General features: G+C 35.3%; 1 protein-coding gene across 3 annotated transcripts; it reads right to left on the reverse strand.

Annotated features, from left to right (window-relative positions):
- Positions 1-2,636: 2,636 nt before the first annotated feature.
- Positions 2,637-20,670, reverse strand: LOC142553741 (branched-chain-amino-acid aminotransferase-like protein 1). Of its 3 annotated transcripts, none has more exons than XM_075664204.1 (21): positions 20,565-20,649; positions 20,344-20,453; positions 19,102-19,200; positions 18,486-18,557; positions 16,373-16,465; positions 15,938-16,105; positions 15,008-15,066; positions 10,265-10,367; positions 8,874-9,050; positions 8,649-8,749; positions 6,905-6,959; positions 6,663-6,749; positions 5,946-5,997; positions 5,772-5,857; positions 5,370-5,423; positions 5,201-5,284; positions 4,766-4,837; positions 4,202-4,282; positions 3,591-3,626; positions 2,960-3,147; positions 2,637-2,869 (listed from the first exon to the last, which is right to left on the reverse strand). In XM_075664204.1, the coding sequence occupies exons 2-20, from the start codon at positions 20,431-20,433 to the stop codon at positions 3,019-3,021; spliced, it is 1,698 nt and encodes a 565-aa protein (XP_075520319.1). In that variant the 5' UTR covers positions 20,434-20,453; positions 20,565-20,649; the 3' UTR covers positions 2,637-2,869; positions 2,960-3,018. The 3 variants fall into 3 exon arrangements, with proteins under 3 accessions (XP_075520319.1, XP_075520318.1, XP_075520320.1); XM_075664203.1 differs by having other exon boundaries at positions 2,638-2,869; positions 20,533-20,670; XM_075664205.1 differs by having other exon boundaries at positions 2,641-2,869; positions 15,968-16,105; positions 20,533-20,670.
- Positions 20,671-22,785: the final 2,115 nt, after the last annotated feature.

Raw genomic sequence — 22,785 nt, forward strand, 5'->3', positions numbered from 1 at the left:
CAGTTTGGACTTAACACTGTCAAAACTGAAAATCATAGTCTACTCAATTGAACGAAGAAATATTATACAAATTGTTTTCGAATAAAATGAATTACAAAATATTTCTAGCACTTAATGATCTTCAATTATCAGATACAATACTTTGTAAAGTATGCTTGAGAGTAAGATTAGTTTTACTTAAATTTGTAAGCTTAAAACACATAGCTATTGTAAGTGTATAATTGTTGTTCCTGTAACTTAGTGTGCCCTGCTCAACGGATCTTTGTCTCTATTTATAGACTTTAAATTACAATGGTCACAAACTTTAAAAAAAAAGATGTTTCTGCGTCTTTTTATCCAGTTTTACTTCACTAATCCAGTTTAGCTAAGATTAAGTTTTGCCTTAAATCATTTGTTAACATCAAAACATCAATTTTCCTACAGAGTTGTAAATCTCCGAACATCCATAAAAATATTGTGTATATTTATTTTATCGCATTTAGTTAAAGTTACTGTTTTCGTAGGTATTGTTGAAATATTTTATGTATTCTTTCAATTACCAAATATTGCAGACAAATTCTTTGATAAATTGTTTCAATCAAACTGTTTTTTATAAATTCAACTTTAATTCTTTTCAAATAATTTACAAATTATTCAATCGGTTCTAAGAAGGTTAGGTTTTAGTTTCTTTCGCTCGATTTAAAACTAATCTAATATATAATTTCTCGATATTCGGTTCATTTTTTAACATTTTAAGAATGAGTTATTATAGTTCTTTTAGAAGTAAAATATTTTAAGTATTTATTCATCCTCTCTAAACATAGTTTTGATCCTGACAAGTGGTATCAAAACATGTTGTTCTTGAAAAAACATTTTGAACTGGTTTTATTTTAAAATAGTATTTTTAAATATTTTCTCACACTTTATGCATAGCCGAGAAGTTCTGGTTACTTACAACAACTTTGGGAAAAATTACATAACTCTTTGATCGATTGTCCAAATAATGAACATCTTTTTGTATTGGAAACTAGACTCATAGAAGATCGCAATTGTATAAAATTTGCAGCATCTTCATGCACACAAAATTAATTTATTGGTTAAAATCGAACTATGACATAAAAAATGGACAAAGTTGTTTTTGTCAAGAAGTTCAAGAATGTAGCATCCATCAATCAAAGAGGCACATAAGAAATATTACGTTGGAAACTAAATTTCGGAAGTTTGACAAATTGAGCGTTTAATATAATAGAAACTGATCTAAAATACGCAAACTATCGGTTGCCAGTGACTGAAGAATAATACGCAAGTTTTCAAAAGCAACTGGACTAGCAACTGAACTACGCAGACAACTGACTGATCAGTTGGAACTGATCAGTTACTACAATCAGTTGTTAGCTTATCAGCTACATTCTATCAACTGATCTTTCAGCAGTACACGTCATCAGTTAAGGAAAAGGACGTTCAATCGACAACAATACAAAAGCTGACATGCAACAAATAATGAGATAGCCGTATTTCAGAAAAGCTACAGTGTACGACTGTCAGAAGAATGTCGACGTGATAAATAACGGATATAAAGTTTCAAATCGTGTTTAATATTACAGTTGGAGGCAAAACCTATAAATAGCAGAGAATATCAGCTGAGAAGTAACTCTCAACAACTCTACGAATCAACCCGATCGATATACTATTCTATCAACTGAGATCTGCTGAAATCTTTGCAAACCTCAAAGCTCACGCTTATTGTATACATTCATAACATTCAAGGCTATAATTCAAGCTTACAAGCACAAATTGTTATTATTATAATACTTGATCTTGAAGAGATCAGTTGTGCTAAAGTATTTCAGTCAAGTGAGTACTGTAAACTGTTTTGTAACTAAGAGTTTCAGTTTGGCATTGTTAGTATCGATCAAAGTCTTTTAGTGAATACCCTATCCTTGTGATAGAATATGTGACATAAGAGTTTTTGAATCTATGAACATCCATAAAATCTTGTGTCTTCTTATTTCAGTTTTATTCTATACATCAATCAGTTGATTTCCGCACTTTTATTGTTAACTGATTGATATCGACTTACAAGATTCTTGCGTATCAGTTTATCATTAAATTGACTCATAAATCAAGAAAAGATTATTAAAATTGTTAGTGTTTATTCAAACCAGCCCTTCTAAACTTCTTTCACCTTTAACTGATCATATCACAATAAACATTAAGCGGATTGTAAGATTACGATTTACAATCAAGAATGTGCTAGATGTTTCGATTAGGCATGAGATAAGTCTTAAGTCGAAGTGGATTTAGTTTGTACAAGGTGCCACACAAATCAAAGTCTTTCTAGTAGATACCTCCCGACAGTGGAAAAAAGGATGACGTATGAATTTTTAATCTCTAAATATTTATAAACAAATTTGTGCATCTTTTGGTTGTTAGAGAATTGTGTTAAGTTTCTTCCACTCGATTTAGAACCGAACTCAATATAATTTCTCAACGTTCGATTTATTTTTTAATATTTCAAGAACGAGCAATCGTTTCTTTTTTAAAAGCAACATATTTTAAATTATTTATTTATCCTTTCTAAACACATTTCTCATTATAACATAATATTCCTAGAAAATCTTTTATAGAGAAAATTCAACTAAAATAATTTATAACTGAACCAACATGAATGATAAATTGAGGCACAAAAAAAAAAAAAAAAAAAAAAAAAAAACATTACTTGTAGTTCACCAACCACCCTGCTAAAAAATCATCGGGGACAACCTACAGTTTTCGTTGCAACAAGAAAATCAACATGAACTTGATACTCCATTTCTCTTATCAAAATAGCAATTTGATCATCATTCCTCAGACAAAAAAAAAATGTCTCTGATCTCGAGTTCTAGGTTACCTACAAGCCACAAGTTTAAAAAATTCAATTCATCAAAAACCATCTTATTTATTTTGGATAAAATGCAGCTGTAAGAATCGAACTAGTCACCTTCTTCAATCGTAGTGACCTGGCACAATTTCACACAGTTGTCATTGTCGAGCTTCCTTTCAAGGCTTTTGATAAGTGGGTATAGGGACGCCTGAATCTGCAGTCAACTTTTTATAAGCATTTTGTATTCTTTGAGTGACAGGACCCACTTTACCATCACCAACTGTGCGACCATCGATTTGAATAACCTACCATGATTAGGGGCAATACGTTAATTTCTTCATGCATGATATGAAATCTAGCATCGAAATATAGGAAGCTTGATTTTACTTGGATGAATGAGGTACAATTGATTCAAATAATATCAGCGCTTGAAACAATAGAGTAGGTAATAAATTCTTGAATGGACTTGGATAAATTTTGATAGTCAGTATGTAAATTTTACGAGTTTTTCCTAGTTATCTTCACTACCGGCAACATCACATCATGATCTCGACTGCCTTCATCTTAAATTATACCTATAATGTTAAAGTAGATGATAAAACATAATGTTAGTAACAGTATTCAAATTGTTTATTTTTAGAATTCTGCAGAAGTACATTGACAATATTTGACATGAATCCTAGCCCTGTCCACGTTTAATCAAAATTGTTTGGACGAGATGTACCAGCAGAGTATCATATGGACTTACCGGAGTAAGTTCTCCCATGGTTCCTGCAGTGAATACCTGCAACAAAACTGTTGCATAAATACATATGTTTGCAATAAAAGGACGACAAACATGAAACAACATCAATCTAACTAGCTAGATGAGTTACTTGTCTCACTATTTCTAATGATGAATGAGAGATGAATAAATTCTAAAAACATGTAAAAACCCAGAAACTTGGGTTAACAAAAAACAAAACTGCGTAAACATGTAACGCTACAAGGAGAAAGCATGTACACTTCCCTTCCTGAAATAAAACATAAATTGCAACTATGAATAGTCTTATCCATTTTTAACTGTACACAATCAACTGTGAACTTCTTGAAGATAAGTGATACGAGGTATCAAATAATGCAAAAAACAAGGTGACACATAGATCAATCGCTCTTTGGATGTATTCTTTTGGTGTGCTATGTAATTCAGATGATTTATTGTAATTTAATTATTTGGAGGTCTTAGCCTAGTCCCCTCCCATGTAAGTTGTTTTCAGTGTTCAATAAAGTCGGCTTTGCTTCGTATGCCGAACAGTATCTACTAGATTCTCATTGACATTGCAAAACTTCCCTGCTGAGATGAAAATAGAGAAGTTATACCTCATCTGCCGTGTGGAACTCTGATAAACTAATTCTCCGCTCCTCAAAATCCAAATTTTCATTGACAATAAGGTCCATCACCTGCATAATACATTATTTGTTTTCATAATGTATAACAAAGCTGAAAATTTTTCTCATCTAACTGCAAGAACTGTCATTTATATTTAGCATGGACTGCAAGTCCAAGTAGCGCAGACTGACATTCAAAAAACTTGTTATTTCTCAATACGACCCCACATTCAGATAAGAAACAAATCTGAGGTCTTAATAAAATACAGACTAGACTTCGAAGATCCATTCACACACCAGTGGAAAGTTCAATCCTAATTTGATTTACGCGACAAATACTCACAAGAGAAAATGTGTGTGATATAGAAGCCATACTGTAAGTTTAAATTATTAATTGAGAAAACCACACATATTGCAAGACAGTCTAATTTTTCTTCACAGATCATCACAAAATTGAGGAAGATAAAAACTCAAGAAAAAAATAAAGTAAAAAACTGTCGTTTTATACACTTATGAACACCAAGAGACTCTTGGAACAGTATTTACGGATCTTACTGTTGCCCGTGTTATGCCAGGAAGACAATAATCAGCATGGGGAGTTGCTACATGGCCTTTCTTCACCAGAAACTGGAATATGAGTAGATAAAATCATTTAAATATTAAAAGGAGGTTTAACAAAATGCAAAAGCTAAAATTTGGAGCCTAGTAATCGACCAACAAATTGGTGCAATGTATCTAAACTGAAACTCAACAAGATAGAATCCTACCAACTCCTCCTCCTTGTCTCATAAAGACTTAAAAATCAGATTTCATACAATACAAGACACCTATCATAAGCATAAATTATCAACATTGAGAACCGCAAAAAGGGGGGGAAGGAAAAGAACGAAAAGCAAATAAATTCATTCAACAGATTCCATCATGTTGAAATTTCACTGATAGCAAGTTATTCAGGAGATTGCACACTTCAGCCTAGTGCACGAAACTCACTATGTTCGTTGCATTAGTTTCTGACACATAGCCATCTTTGTCAAGCATGATGGCGTCATCGGCATGTGAATTATTCCCTTCTATCTGCAACAAGTCAAGAACTTCAGGGTCAAAATGTTAAAACAAATCCTAGCAAGTCGATTTTGTAAAGATACATATAGTAATTTACCTTAGCAAGAATATTGTTTAGAAGGTTGTTGTGGTGAATTTTCGAATCCAAATTCTGCAACAGATAATTTTATGTGTCATATGGTAAAAGCTAGCATCGATTTTATAATACATGCGTAGAACTCCTGAGCATTATATCTAACGGCAAGTTTCAATTCATCGAATGGCAATCATAAATTTTTCACTGCAAACTTATACACAGCCACTGAACCACCTTACGTTGTTGATGGATCATAGCATTGGTAAAGATCATAACAGGTTAATTTTGTGCACAGAATAATTTACCTTGATCACAGCATGATGAAGTGCTAAATTTCCAAAAAAATGCACAAAATGAAATAAAAGAAAAGGATGAGGTAATTTTGCGAAATAAAAGCAAACAGTGAATGACTTAAGACCTTACATTTGGTGAATTACGGCGTGTGGTTGCTGTCACCAAAGTTATACCCCTTGAATTGTCATATACTGGAGGCTTCCATTCAGGAAGAACTGTGAAAGCACAGAATGAAACCAACGTACACGTACTCATCATGTTATACATTCGATAAATGCTAACAAAATAAAAATGGCATATTACCTATCAAGGTACATCCAAATAGGTTGAACGCTGGGCTCATTCCAGAAGTAACCTACAAAACAAAATAGAATTGATCCAACATTGACCAGAGTGAAAATCTAAAAGAGTATCAAGTAAATGACCTCTATCTTCGAAAGCTAGGGTAAGTTCGACATGTTTCCAATATTTAGTAAAACGTTGTTTGCAAACGTTTCCCAAAATTCTGAAATTGAATTCGAGCGTGTGATGCATGTTTGAACAAGGTATTTTCCATTGTAAATCATGACAGGATGTGTCATGCTACTTAGTTTCTCAACACGGAGTATCTTGAAATTTCAAGGGCGACAAATAGGATCTGTTGTCTCCTTTTCCATTAAAATCACATACTCTAATTTCCTAGTAACCTATTTGAATTTGAACGAAATAAGTTGAAATATTTCAAGATCTAAGGATGTGTGTATTGAAAGCATTCCTCACATGCGGCTAATACATTGCTCTCTTTACAAAAGAAATGTCTTTTGTTTCCTTAATTTGCAGTTGCATCGTTATTGATTGAAAAGAAGGTGGGAGAGAAATGGTGTACAAGTTGCAGATAAAATTATCCTATCAGACCATTGTTATTGGAAGTAAATCCATTGAAGTGTTCTAATGTTTGTTTGTTTTGCTCCTAGGACAGAGAAGTCAAATCTTCCCCGTACAAATAGGAGGAAACTAAAATAAGAAAAAAACTAGACATACCTTCTTCCCACGAGTCAAAGTCAGTCTAATATGTGCATTATTGAACATGCCATTCCTTATTAAAGTTTTAAAAATCGCTTCCTTCACCTGCAGGACAAAGCATGTTAAATTAGGCATAGATAGCTGAATTCAGCAACTATATGTGTGCAACCCTACAACAGAAAATGCTATAAAGATGAAGTTCCAACAACCATAATTTCATTATTTTCAATCAACCATTGTGTACTCTTGTTCAAGAATACCTGTTCACGAGTTGGTATATTGCCGAATGCTAGAGCTTTTGCCGAGTCAAACAACCTGAAAATAAGAACATATCGACAGAAATAATTAAATGACTTCATAAACATTCTTGTTCACTAGTTCTTGGCTCAAAAAATAACTCATTCTTTTTCAAAAAAATTAAGGTACCTCTTCCCTAAGATCTGCTACCAATAGCTAAGGCATCCAAATTGATAAAGCTTGAATCACAGAGTCTCACCCAATGATTAAAGCATTTTAATTGACAACTACAAAACGACCTTTAAATAAGGCTCACAAGAACAGGGGCCGGATCAGAATCCATTGAAAATGTGTTAAAGAGCCTTCACGAAACTATCAATACATGAATGAACCTAAACTAGTGGAAGGACCATGAACAACAAACTTTTTTTTTATTGTAAACGAAATTTTATTAGAATAAGAGAACAAGGTACAAGTAAGTGGATGAGAAATCCGCAAACAAACCACAAAGAAAGAAAACTACTAAATTGTCGTCAATAGCATAGAATTTCCAATCCCTCACTACATCTGAAATAAAAAGGTGGTTAAACTCTAGCAACTTTGTCGTCTAACTCGCGACTCTGAATTTTATCTTCACCCTAACCTCATATGTAGACTCAGCTATGTCAGTGAAAATTCTTTTGTTCCACTCCAACCAAATTGGTCAAAATAGGCAATGAACTACCAAATACCAAAAACACCTAGTGCTCCTCCCGGTAAGTATACCTGGCTCCAAAAGAAACATGTCCTCCGCCTTTCTTGGAAAGATCCATTCGAAACCCAATTCCTGCAATACTTCGATCCAAATTCCGCTCGTGAATGAACAATACAAAATAGATGGTCTTGATCCTCCTCTTTGTTCCGGCATAAGCTACACCAGTGCGGACTTAAAGCACAGATAGGCCATCGTTTTTGCAATGAATCGCAAGTCGGAAATTTCCCCAAAGCCATAATTCATGAGAAAACTTGAACCTTATATAGGTACTTTCTAGATATTAGTGTAGTACAACAAAAAAAAGGAAGTTGTTGATCGGGAAAAAAAGTCATAAAAATAACTAACAGAAAAAGACCCTGAAGATTCGCCCAATCAAATCCCTAAAATCCTCCATGCCCAACTCCAAATGAACTGTATCTAAAACCCCTAATAGAGTGTTGAACTCAACAATTTCGACCTCATTTAAAGCTCTTCTGAAATGCACAGAAGCATACCAGTCAAAGTTTGAGTTAACCGGGAGGTCCATGACATCGATGAAGTTGCTAATAGGTTAGTTAAGAGTTGTGGAGATCTGAAACAGAGATGGAAACGCTCTTTGAAAGATGATAATGCACGGCCTTCTATCAATTTGTAGCATCTCAACCCGCATTGGTTGCATGAAAATGTCACAACAATAATGCACGGCCTTCTATCAACTTGTCCGCAAGGATCAAACAAAGAGGGTAATTGGCTAGTACCCAACTTATTGACATCTAAACCCAGGTGCTTCCATAAATCCAAACAAATTCTCACCGCAAATCCGTGAGTGAGTAGAAATTACAATATTGTGGGATGAGTTCATTTGAACCAAGTATAGATTCTTTCACTGATACATCTTCTATTCTACAATATCTTTGTTATACTTGCCTTGAATACTACAATCAGATAACACATGCACTATTAAAATGGATTGCACAAAAAGGTAATCGCATACATTCTATTATATTAATTTCTATCCTCTTTAACTCGTTTACCTGTCTAAATGCTCCTCCATTTTGAATACCTTCCCATCATAAACACGAAGACCCTCCCAAACTGCATCACCACCTTGGACAACGGAGTCAAACACTGAAACCTGAAGCATTGCATGACAAAGAAATAACATGAGTAATTTTGGCACATTTAGACCGAATGTAAGAGCTTCAGACCTCAGTGATTATTGGAGAAAGTTTAATCTTTTCATGTTCATAGCAGCATACCTTTGCACTTTCACGGGGCAATATCTCATCACCAACCCAAACAAGTAACTTTTCATTGGCAGGAACAAGAAATTTTGAAGGGAGGGGTTTTGTAGCGGTCTGCCTCATGAAGAGCTTAAGCAAATTGTAGAAATGTAAGCTTTGCTCCAGCAAGTTGTACAAAGATGATGGAAATGGCTGAAAATTTAAATGAGGTTAAACATTTGTCCAGGTCTTCATGAACTGTTCCTAGTGTGGGAGTGTGGCAAGTACAACCCAATCAAGTTGACAATTAACAGCGCATGATGTAAGTGAGATTTTCAAAATAGTGATTTTAATCATTGCAAGTAGGTAGGGATATAAATGAACCAAACCGTTTGTGAGCTATTCGAAGCTCGATTCGATAAAAGCTCGTTTGAGCTCGTTTAATGAGGCTCGTTAAGATAAACGAACCAAGTTCAAGCTCTACAATATTCGGCTCGTTAGCTTGTGAACATGTTCATTAGTAAATTCATAAGTAATATATTAGATGAAAAATAATAATTTTGGTATTTAATTTATTGATTCAACACATTAATTATGAAATATATAGAAAAATCTATTAAATTTATCTATTATAATAAATTGACAAATTTTAATAAGAATATTATATTTTTTTCTAAATGTATAATTTATTTTTTAATGAATTTAATAAATATTTAAATGTACAATTCATATTTATTGAGCTCGTTTAGGTTCGATAAAAGCTTGAATAAGCTCGTGAGCCATGAATATATTCGTTAAATAAAGCTCGAGCTCGGCTCGATTATAAACAAGCCAAGCTCAAAGAGTTCGACTCGGCTCGACTCGATTACATCCCTACAAGTAGGGCATCTGATGCTGACCTTTGTATGATAATATGTATACAGGTTTCAATCAACAATTTGCTAATTGAGAGTATTCAATGAACATAACATATTTGACACCCCATTTGAGCATGGATGAGGAATGGATTTGGACAAGAAATCAGTAAGCGCCTTTAATAAAAGTAAAAAATATAATTGTACATGAGTCCTGGCCAAGTGGAATTCTCAATTAGAAGCTTACTCATCAAGTTCATATTTTATACCCACATAGCTTCCCCATAAAATATTTACAGGCTTCAGCTTCTCACATTCCCTCGAGGAATGATACCCCTATAAAACCCAAGGTTATACATAAAAAAAAACCCTCAAATAGAAGTTTGATTGGATCCCAGTGGACTAACATTGGCATTTTGTGCTTAAACAATCCTGACTTTAGCTCCACTATATCCTTTCTTGGAAACAGAAGTATCAGTATCGACACACAATTCACATGGCTATACGGTAAATTTTAGTACTAAAGTAACTATACCCCCAACAAAATGAACATGTGAAGTGGCTTTCACTTACAGAAGAATACTTCCTCGGCCGTTCAAATCCTGTCGATCTATGTGTATTTTTGTACCAATAGGGTGCCCACATGCCATCGAATGGTTTTGGCCCGGATTCCCATCTGAAAAGTTCAATTATTCATACTTTAACTTAACTGAAATTTCAGGAAAGGAAAAAATAGCGATGGTGCCAGAGAGAAGTAGATCCCCAGAGATTTGATCTAGTCTGGTAAAATGAAAGGCAACAATATCAAACACAAAAGCTTAATGGAAGCTAAATAATGATCACATGGCCAGAGAATACAAGTTCAAGCTGGTTTCATCTATGACAGGTGAAAAAAAGCATAATCATGGCCATCACTAATTAGAATGGCTTTAACATACGCTATTACTTGGATTTTTATTTTTTTATATAAGAAACAATGATTTATTAAATACTTAATAGCTTTTTTTAATTACAATAAGCGGACTAGTAATCTACTCACGACAAAATACTAAACAAGACCCTAGCCCTATCAATATTACATAAGAGCTCAATTTTTCAATAAATCTGACATCGAGACATTCCAAGTAGATATTTTGATCTTGATCTTTTAAGCGCTCTTCTCTCGATCTTCAACGTTGTAAAAAATTCTTCTATTTCTATCTATGCATACATACCACCATAGGCAACAAACCACCATTTTCCAAAAAATCTTGCCTCTCGCCGAGAAACTATCCAAAATCTGTATCAAATAAATCTTGCGTTGATTTCAGCATCATCTCCAAACCAATCTCAGTTCTTCTAAAGCTCTAGCCCACAACCCACTCGTCAATGTATAATGAATCTACATATGATCATGTGTTTCTCTGTCATTCCAACACAACACGCATCAACTTGGGCACAGAGCACATGTGGGCCATCTGATCTTGTGTCTCCTTGTCATTCCGACACAACACACAACAATTTGGGCACAGAACACACGTGGGTCATCTCTTTTGCATCATTTTCGAAGTCGGCAACTTACTCAAAACTGTTTTCCATGAGAATACTTGAATCTTTGTTAGAACTGGAGCGTTCCAAATAACATTGTAAAATAGAAAAGCGGGAAAGCTACTACTCGAAAGAAAAGACTCAAAGAAAGATTTGACTGAAAAGAAACCTGACGATCCCCACCCCATACTCGGACATCATCTACCCCTTCAATCAACTTGATCCTATCTAAATCTCCTAATAACGCACTCAACTCACGCAACTCCTCATCCCTCAAAACCCTCCGAAAATGCAAGTCTCATGATGGGGAAGAGGAAGAATTATCAAATAAAGCAAAATGAGATAAAGGCATATTATGAACCGAAGAAATCTGAAACAAAGACAGATAAAGATCCCGTAAGGAAGAATACCCCCACCACAGATCCTCCCAAAACCTGACCTTGTTACCTCCTCTAACCACTATCCTCACTAATTGATGAAAAGTCGGGCAAGATATAGAAATAAACTTCAAGGGGCATCTGAACATCACGTTTCTTGCTAAATTTGCATCCCATCTATTATTTTGTAACACGTATTTACTCACTATAATCTTCTTCTACAACGTCCAGTCTTCTGCGTAAAACCTCCACCATCCATTTCCCTAACATGACCCTATTCCTCAAACAAATATTCCCAATACCCAACCCCCTTCTATTTTTGGGTTTGCATACCGGCTCCCAGACAACCATATGACTATGTGATTCACCATCAGCTCCATCACAAAGAAAATCCCTTATAATATTCTACATCGCCCCCGCTATGCCCTTTGGTACCCTAAAAAAAGACATGTAATACATCGACAGAGCATCGAAAACGGTTGCAATCAACGTTAACCTCCCCCCACTTGACAGAAATGTTTTCTTCCAACTTGCCAACTTCTTGACAACCTAGTTAGAATCGGTTCCCAAAACGAGATTTTTAATGGATTTCCTCCTAAAGGCATCCCAAATACCTAAATGGTCATTTCTCTGTTCCACACCCAATTGCCGAGCTAAATCTTCTACTTCTTTTTCGCAATGAAGACCCAACAAAGCACTCTTTTTCCAATTGATTTTTAACCCAGACATTTTACAAAACGATTTCACAACTTCCACAAAAAATCTGACATGATTCTCCTTCTTGACAAAGAAAAGTGTGTCATCCGCAAACAAAATATCAGTTATCTCTACCCACCTCCATCCCTTTAATTAAGTCCAAGGCCTTGGCCTTATCAATTAGCATCCCCAACACATCCACTACCATATTAAACAAAAATGGGGACACAGGATCCCCTTGTCTAAGCCCTCTCTGTGCTTGAAATTTATCCCTTGGCTTCCCATTAATCATAATCGAGAATGACACATACGAGACACAATCCTTGATCCACCTTCTCCATCTCTCACCGAGCCACTTCTACCTTAATACAAGATCCAGGAAATTTCAATCCACATTAACATGTGTTTCAAAATCAAGCTTCAAAACCCACCCTTCTTCCCCTTCCACCTTCCTTCTTCCACTATTTCATTCGTAATCAGATAACCGTCAGGTATTTGTCTCCCCTCAATGAATGCATTCTAATATTTTGATATTGTGCATGACAAAAACTTTCTCCGTCCTTGCAGATAACACTTAGCTATTATCTTATACATACTAGTAGTAAGACTAATAGGTCTAAAGTCTTTAACCTTGATCAAATCTTGTTTCTTTGGGATCAAGCAGATGAATGTCTCATTAGTAGTTCCATTTATAATATGCCCTTCGAAAAACTCATTGAAAACCTTCATTATATCTCATTTAAGAATATCCCAACAATCCTGAAAAAACCTCAAGGTAAATCCATCCGGTCTCGGAGCCTTACAACCATCACACTCAAACATTGTCTTCTTGACCTCGTCTTCTAAGAAGGGTTCCTCAAGCTCTAGACTCAACTCACTATAAATGGGGCACCACTCTACTCCTTCAATACCACATCCCCTCATATTTGTTTTACTCTACAACTCCTCGAAAAATTTAACTATGATTGATATTATTTGATTCCAAATCAACGGTAACCGACCCATCATCCCTTTCCAATTTATTGATGGTAGTATTACTCATCCGTTGATTCAAGAGAGAATGAAAGAACTTTGCATTGTGATCCCCCTCCTTAACCCATTTGACCTTCGCTTTTTGATTGCTCATCTGATTCCTTCGACACAGCATTTCTTCTGACACCCAATTTGATTCCTTCCTTTCGGCTGCTCTCCTCAAATCCCCGCCCTCACTCTCCAACTCATCCAACCTTCTAATTTTTTCTCTCATTTCAGCCTCCCCCACCTCCACTACCCTGAAAACCTCCTCATTCCATCTTCGAATATCGCATTTAATAGCTTTGAGTGTTCTCAGATTTGTACCCCTCTCATCCTTGAAATTCTGCATTCCACCACGACAAAAATGATGGTTTGAAACTCTTGTGCTCCACACATTCTCAAATCTAAAAGGAGACGAACCCCATTTACACTTTTCCCTATCCAGAATAACTAGATAGTGATCCAAAGTAATTCGTGGTAAATCGCATTTTGCTTCCTTCCTTTAGGCTGCTCTCCTCAAATCCCCGCCCTCACTCTCCAACTCATCCAACCTTCTAATTTTTTCTCTCATTTCAGCCTCCCTCACCTCCACCACCCTGAAAACCTCCTCATTCCATCATCGAATATCGCATTTAATAGCTTTGAGTGTTCTCAGATTTGTACGCCTCCCATCCTTGAAATTTTGCATTCCACCACGACAAAAATGATGGTTTGAAACTCTTGTGCTCCATACATTCTCAAATCTAAAAGGAGACGAACCCCGTTTACACTTTTCCATATCCAGAATAATTGGATAGTGATCCAAAGTAACTCGTGGTAAAACTATTTGTCAATACTCACCCACCCTCCCATGAATAAGACCAGCATGCATTGTTTCCAATTACCCGCTCCCACCGACAATTAAATCTCGGACAGAAAAGAAATCAAGGTACACTCTAAACGACATAATTGTAAAATAAAAGTACAAAACTTTAGATCACTCAGTGGCTTGGGGTCTGTTTAGACTCCAAAATAAAAATAAAAAACATTGTTATCTTGGAGGCACTACACAAGTCCAATAGAGAAACATTAGGCAACTTGAAAAATGTAAATAAGCTAAACGAAGAAGATTCTTTCATAAAATGACTTTTTACAGCCTCGATGTCCTATCCAATCAGCAATTCTTGGGGATACAATTTTTCTTTAGCATGTGTAGTCTTTAATAGTATATTTAATTATTTGAGGTGGCTTCTTTTCCCTCGCATTAATGAGGTCAATAGTGATCAATCACTTTGACTTACTTACTCTGAAACAAAAATGGTACATTTAAAGGCCAAAACAGGGACATGGCGCACATGTATTTGCTACATTTGTAACACTGCTACATCCAATTAGGGAACTAAAAAATTAAACAGCGCCCTCAGCTGTACGCAATAGTTTCAAAATTCTTATCAGAATTCCATTTCTTCTCATGTGTACTTTGTGACATTAATCTAGAACTATTTTGTGCCCTATCTGTCATTCTGTGCCTCTCTTCTCCTCTCTTGTTTTCTTCTCTCAACTAAAGGTTAGGCTGTCACCACAAAGCACATATTCTTCCTTAAAATTATTAATACAAGGCACAAGTTTGTAAAATAAGAAGAAAATTCTCAGGAAGACTTCAGACAGGAGGTTTTATGTAAGTTGTATGTTATGATTACACGTGGGAATTATTTTGCCTTACTTGAGCATCGCAGCTTGAAATGGAATACCAAGATCGTCACATAGGCCACGTAAAGTAGGCTGCATAACGAAAAAGGATGATCAATTATTCAAATAGCATCAAAAGGATTTTCAACTAACATCATTTCAAGCACAGACTTCGAAAATTATGTCTTTGGCAATATACAAACTACAACAAACTCAAACCAGCGTTGAAATTACTTAGATATAAAGAATAGTCTATTACTTATGTTCTCAAAGCCCAACACAGTCTACAAGCATATCTCTCAACAACTCATAACAAACAGGGGCTTTCGTGTCATGTAGAACAAAAGCACAAACACACACAAACTCAGAAGTTATATAGATTTTGACTAAATAAAATATCTGAAAGCAATTGGTAGAAATAAAACAGATTAATATTATCAGCCAAGAAAAAATAAAAACAATTTATTGCATTATCAAATCTGGTTTCCTCACTTATGAGGATTTAGTTTGTTTACACTTTAATGAAAGTTTGTGCAATGAAAACTATTGTGCAGATTATAAGAAAGAAATGTGCTATTCAAACAGTGTTCGCCTTTCGTCAATCAAATGAAATACAACAAAGACAACTACCGAGTTTAAACTTTACAAAGATTATGGAAAACACGGAAGTCAGCAAGACGTACTCGCAATTAAAGTAGGAAATAAATTATATCTATTCCATGAAGAGAAATAGCAAACACAAATAAAATACGGTTTGTTTTGATAATTATTACGATATTATTCGTCTGCATATGCATACAAATATGATTCTGATATAACACATAAAGAAAAGAAGAAACGAAACACACATTCATGCTGCAGAAAAACGAAACCTTATTTAAGTCGATAATAGCAAAGATGAACGGCATTTGTTGCAAAGAAACAACAAAAACTGAAAAGGAAAATGAAAGGTAAGAACAAATACAATTTCATATTTTAGAGAACTCTTTGAAACCTCGGGATCTTCTCGAAGCAGATCTGAATCAATGATAGAAGGAGATTCCCCTCGATTACAGAGCTCGCTGTAAATGGAGACCATTATTTCATACCCCAAAGCAATGTGTGATGGGGGAGTTACCTTGTCATAGGATGTCTGATACAACATATCAAATGTAATCAATGAAATCATGATGCACGTGATTAATAAGAAAAAATACCAACAGTTTCCTGCAAATTTTATCACATCATAGTGAGCTTGTCTCGGGGAAAAAAGGTCTTTGTAAGTGAGTTTACTGAAATGTGACTATCATTTTATGTGTGGGGAAGAATTATATAAATTTAAACAATGTACACACAAATGCTAGGGTCTGATAAATAAAAAATTAAAATAATATATGAGTTCATTAAAAATCTAATTTACCAGCACATCAAGCGGATTCCTTATCAATAAGAAGTGTTTTCCTCTCTTCATTAACTCAGCTGGTAGACCAGGCAATCGCTGACTAGCAATGTGCTGCAAGGCGAGGAGAAAAATGAGTAATCAAATCAAATGTTAATACCATGTTTGTACCTTAAATCCAAACTAGTGCAGATTTTACATATTCCATCTAACCGAACACCCCAACAGTATGCTTTGTGCATGACCTTATTAGTTGCAAAAATTTGACTCTGAAACAACATTCCAACCAGAAATTTATTTTTAATGGACTCATTTAATATAATGATGTTATTCTATTTATTTTAGTGAGTATCTTGTTCCGGCGTGCATACTATTAGATGACCACCTCAGCCAAACGTACAAATAGTTAGAAGTGGAGGCCATTTTCTAGAGAATGGGAGACAGGCAACGGACAAGGATCTGCACTTGAGCCTTATTGACACCTCCATTCATTTCGCGAGGGGCATGTTAGAGATGAGATATAAAGAGTGGATGATGGGCTATGATTTTCCCAATTGTGAAAAACCACAATTGACCTTTATATGATTGTTTTTTCAAATTTGAAGTGACAAAAATTTATTCCTCATTTTAACTATTAATCTCTCTCTTAAAACCCCACTTCAATATCATTTTTATTTTCATCAGTTGTCCTCAAGTCTTTTTCACTCGTCTCTTCAATAATAATCTTTCTTTCTAACAGGCCTACTTCAATATCATTTTTAATCAATTTGCGTCAGCAACTTCCCCCTTCAATTTCATTTTACCTTTTCTAGTTGCTGCTAAGTGCTTCCTGGGCATAATTGTACCCAAACAAATATCAGTTTTAACAATGTAATATAATACCACGTCCCTGGAATAGCTAGAGCTTCCATTCTATATTTTTTTCAGACGGAAATCCAACATCAATAATAAACTCAGGGCTATCTTTGAAGAATGAGGCCAGCGGTTCAATTTCAAAACATCGTTCATTCCGGACAAAGAATATACTACATTTGATGAAGCATTTGATGAGTAAGTGAGTGTTACAAAGAAAAAAAAAACTATTTTCAAACAGTAATGCAGTATAATCAGTTAGTTAAAGTTTGCAGAACCCATATCCGGTATCAAAATTTGACTATTGAAATTAAAGGGTATAATGACAAAAGCATTAAAGAAATTTAAGATATCTAATTGAATCAACGATGTCAAGCATTCTCAATAATTTACTCCAATTCTTCCGAGCTCGTTGATTCTCAAAAGCTCTAAGTGTCTTAGAATATACATTGAGAGAAGGTTATCTGCAAACTCCTCGGTGCTTGAGCTGAGTCGGAGGAAAATGTAAAATTTCTTGAGTGGTTGTTTAGCCACTTGTACCAAAGTTATGTTAAACAAATCCCACAAGGTGTTAGCATGAGGATTAGATTGCATAATTCCTGAGTGGGGTCAATCATAAGCAATCAACCTTCGGACCTATACTATATGATTCTCTGTTTTATTTATATGTCGCATACTTTTATTTGCACTATCCTATCTAATACCAATTAATTACTTGTCACACTCTTCAGTTTTATTAAGAATATAGAGTTGCCGCATCTCTGTCGTATCGGGTGAAAAATAAAGTTCGAATGGGTAAATCTTTTTACATAATAAAAGTTTATTCAACCACCTTCCTTCACATTTAGGCCCTACTGCAACTGTTTCTATCTTAGCAAAGATGTTAATGGTGTGAGATCACTATCTAATGTCAAATAAAGTATAACAAAGTTTCATAAATAGATTCATAGCCAAAGAAGTGAAATAACTAGTCAAGGCTGTAGATTAAAAAACACTCCATTAGTTTAGCTACTTGCTCTTTTCAAGGAAAAAAGCGGGAAGTGAGAAAGTAAAAGAACATAATCCGTGGAACGATGACAGCTGATAAAGAAAACTGCAATGTTAACTGTCACAGTACGAAATTCTTGCAGCTGATAAAGCAAAGTGCGATGTTGACTGTCACAATGCCAAATTTTCGATTTCAACTAAAGATGTAAATTTCATGTAACCAACCAGCATTAAAGAATATCACAATAACTTTTTCACCTTGCAAATTAATCATTCTTGAGTAAAGAACAATTACCTTGCAAAATCTGTACTTCTTTTTCCCAGGGCCATAAATGATCTCTTTCACGACCTTATTTCCATCTGATTCCTATTCATTCCAGAAAGTGATACTAAGATATTTAAAAATGAAACTTAACACACACAAAATGCTTGTTATTTAATGTATTTACTCGGTCAAAATTTACAAGAAACAATAACAAATCCCTTTGAAGAAGTCTGCACTCATTTCGCTAAAATGCAAAGGGTAAAGAGGATGGAGATGAAAACAAGCACCAAGTGTGACCCATTAACTTGTTATATATGGCTCTGAGACTCTCCATGGAAGCACTCAGAATTCCAGGGCGACCAGTACACTAATTATCCCACGACTAACCCATGCGGTTATTTGTGCAGATATAAGTAGAGTTAGGTCACAAAAAAGTAAGTACTGGGACAAGAGTGAAGTAGGTGATGAAATTAAAACAAGTTCACCCTCTATTTATCAATATCTATGTCAATTAGTACATGTAACATAAACCACACATTCTTACAAATTTAAAGCTCAGAAAAACAGTTCTTCGCTAGTTGCATATAATATACTGTTGAGCAAGCATCAGGCATGAATATAATTTCAGATCAAAGAGTATATTTACCGATTTTGACAGGAGTTCTTCCCTGTAGGGCCTTGCCGCTCCTGTCACACGTAAATAATTTGGATAGAGGGGTTCATCAAGGACTTCCATGTCATCTCTCTGGATGCTCAAAACAAAAAATATCCTCATAAGTAATTTTGGAATGTCATCACCTAAATTAGTTTGGATGTAAAATACAACACAAGCTGACATAAAAGAAAATAGTATGTTAGGCCTTGAAAGGAACAATAGCAGGAGCCTATTATATATTTAGCACAAACGTTATCTAGTAAGAAAAAATCCCACATTTCCACATCCCTTATTCTTCGCTTCACGCGGACTCATCATGGTACCCTTAAAAACCCATCTCAGTGCTCTAAGTTTCAGACATTTCTGGGGGCCTTTCTCCAATTCCCAAATTCAGCCACCAAGTATCAGACAACCAGGACATCCCCAAACTGGAGCATCATTAAAATGGCATTCCCGCAAGATCCGACAAGCAACCCAAAAGATGTTTGAAAGGTGTGATTGATGTCCACGACTCTCTACTCAAATTCCAGTAATAGAATTTAATGTAATTTTAAGTGAATTTTCATCTCTGAATTCTTCAATCAATCACTATTATTACCTAAAATCAAAAGTAAAGTAATAATCCATGCTGCAGTGCACATTAGAATTAAACAAGATCTTGTGCTTCACCACTATAGTATGTATTTATGCAGGAAATCATTAGATAAGGTAGTTATGTGAGTTTTTCATACCAAAGCCTGTATGACACAGTTTCATGAATCATGACAATAGAGAATATCATGCAATAGAACTTCAGAACCCATTAATCGTTACTTGTCTTTCCCAACCCATTGATAATTGACACACAGAGTCAAAATCACTCAATCAACTTGGAAGGATTAGTTCCTTCACGCGTTGAAACAGAGAAACTATAGTAGAACAAAAATTGCAAGAGTCAATGAAATGTTTCTTTAAGATCCCTCGTGGGTTTATCACATAATTATGATAACTCCTCAAATGCAATCTATTCCGTTCGCACAATACCCTGCAGCACATGATCAAGGGAAACAACATTCACTGATAATTTCTTCAGATGGCATAGGAATGCCCCTACAAAACAACATTCACTGATAATAAAGTAGCCTTGCAAAGAAAGAGTAATAAACATGGAATCAAGGTTCTCCTTCTATTCCATCCCTAAATTGTGATCAGTCGTTCTATCAATGCATGAATAAACACTGAAATGAAATTCACCTGAGCGAAAGAATACATGAGGCTTGTACTGACAGACCGCGGCGTAGACCACATGTGTATCACCTCCACTTTTCCTCCTTCCTCCGCCATCCTCAATTCTTCCGAGTACCCTAAAAAACGAGTATACGATCCAGGATTTTATTGACTTGAATTGAATGAACAGGCATTTGTGTACAATTGGCAACTTACTATATAATTAAGAAATTTGTTGCCACCATCACCAGGGAGAAGAAATGGAACCTTACAATCTCGAAAAACGAAAATTTATTTATTTTTTAGAAATAAATGCGAACAAAAAATGGCAATCGCTTTTTTCAGGTATTTGTGAAATTTCTTTTATCTTAAATAGATACAACAATAAAAGTTGTAAAAGATTTGATTCAGTTTTAACTTAATTTTTAAGACATGAGTATTATTATCAGAGTTGATTTTTTTGTTTTCGATGATGTGATGAGTCAATGTAATCTTGGTGGTTTAAAATAAACGATCTGAACTGCAACGTTGATATGGGCCGAGCAGAATCATGATATGGATATGCATAGACGAAAGAAATTTAGATGACGCGGAAAATTTTTTTGTCGTAGCTCTTTCGATGCTTAAGTCAATATCGAGACAAAACTTGAGAGTGTGAGATATAAGTAGGGCTTGTGATAGCAATAAGTGAATGTGTAAAATCATGTGAAGTACTTAGTATTTATAGAATTAAGAGTTAGATACTTTATAGAAGAAGAACTGTTAGTAAGATAAGTCCTTGAAACACAACATTCATGATCAGATTGGTACTGATTTGACCCTATTCTTGACAAATTATAATTTTTGAATGTATATCATATTTTGATATTATTAAAGTTTTTCCTTTATAAAAGACTTGATCACGTGTTTTGCATTAACATAAATGTGTATCCACCCCCATAATTATTTGGCTTGACTCGATAAAATTTATCATTTAGCTCGGCTGCTCAGACTTAATTGTCTTACGCGACCCATTTTTCGAGTAGAAAACAGTCTGGACTTCGTAAACTCTTATCATAATTGCTTCAAAAATGGGCCAACCATTTGCATGTGTTTGGTCTTGGATATTTAGAGTTCAGGTCGGGTCACAAATATTTAGGGTCGGGTCGAATAATTGGGGGTAACAATAATATCTCCCTTTTTTGTCTAAAAGAAATATGGAGTTTAGACCAAGTGTGAGGCCCAATAAGCAAGGCTCAGCCCATTTATATTTTATTTAGTCCATTTGATAGAAGAAAGAAATCAGATCGCTCAAAATCCAGAAAGCTCTTCTTCAGCCTTGCATCCCGTCGTTCACTCCTTTTTCTGCAGCAAGCGTGCAACGCCGCCAGCGGCCGGAATGATAGAGCAGTAGGTTAGCACTCTTCTTCCACCAGTCTATTAGTTTCTTTATTGCCATGAATCGGAAGGTTAAGAGCTAGATCAGCCTAGTTTCCAGCAACTGTTCGTGTGAGCTTTGATCCGATTTTAGGTGAGGATTTGATTTCGATTCTTGGTTGTTCTTGGTGGATAGTTTGTATTAGTGAAGTATTAAGATTTTCCCCTATATTTTCAGTTATTTTTCAGCTAGGTTTCCGGCGTGTAAACAGTGTTTCCGACGACATTTTCGGCGAGCCATCTTCGCGAGATCACCATTGCGTGTTTAAGCTTCGTTTCTTGAGGTATTAAGCTTGAATTCTAGAATTTGATCGGGTTTTATAGGCTGTTCGGAATTCGATTTTTAACCGCTCAATTTAAATTGTTTCAGTCAGTTGTAATGCAGTATATTGAAGTGTATAGCGAATTTATATTGTAGGTTTTATCGTTGGACGAGTTCATCTGATATTCCTTAAGATTTATGTGGTATTGTAAGTTGAAGTTGAGGTACGCTCAAACCTATATCATTATAACGCTTATATTGGCATGTAAGAATATTCGGTGGATGTTGTTTGCTATTATGTGCCTTGAATGTTTATTCTGTTGTTAATTGTGTTGGCATAACATATTGAGCCTTGACTCCTTAGACGGCGATTTAAGTTGATTCTGTTGAGATATATTGAGTCATCAGAAGGACGAGTGGGTTAGGATTAGCCACATTCCCAGATGACAGCTAGGGCCGAGCGACTTAGCTACTCGCATTCCCGATGCTACGTGCATGGACGAGCGGCGATTTGATGCTGCATTCCCGACACGGGTGGTCACTGTTACTGTTGATGATGCTATTCGTTTGGACTCCATTTGGTATCCGTTATTTCATTGTTACCATTCATGCATCGCATATCATAGCATTTACTGGGTATTATTACATGTCTTTTATATACGTCGTAATTTTACTGGTTTGTCGTACTGGGGTCCGACCCCTGTTTTTTTTATGGTGTGGTTGTTTTTGATGCCATAGCATGTCATTCCAGGGGATTTGACACGTCTGGTGGAGCGTCAGCGAGTGGTACC

The sequence above is a fragment of the Primulina tabacum genome, chromosome 8, assembly GCF_025594145.1.
Source record: "Primulina tabacum isolate GXHZ01 chromosome 8, ASM2559414v2, whole genome shotgun sequence".
In the NCBI taxonomy this organism is placed as follows: Eukaryota; Viridiplantae; Streptophyta; class Magnoliopsida; order Lamiales; family Gesneriaceae; genus Primulina; species Primulina tabacum.

Excerpts from the sequence above, each read along its gene's own strand:
- LOC142553741 (XM_075664204.1), bottom strand. The coding sequence starts at position 20,433 with ATGGCGGAGGAAGGAGGAAAAGTGGAGGTGATACACATGTGGTCTACG. Across the intron at positions 8,750-8,873 it reads TGCCCCGTGAAAGTGCAAAG|GTTTCAGTGTTTGACTCCGT; the intron begins GTATGCTGCTAT and ends GCAATGCTTCAG. Across the intron at positions 3,627-4,201 it reads AGTTCCACACGGCAGATGAG|GTATTCACTGCAGGAACCAT; the intron begins GTATAACTTCTC and ends GTTTTGTTGCAG.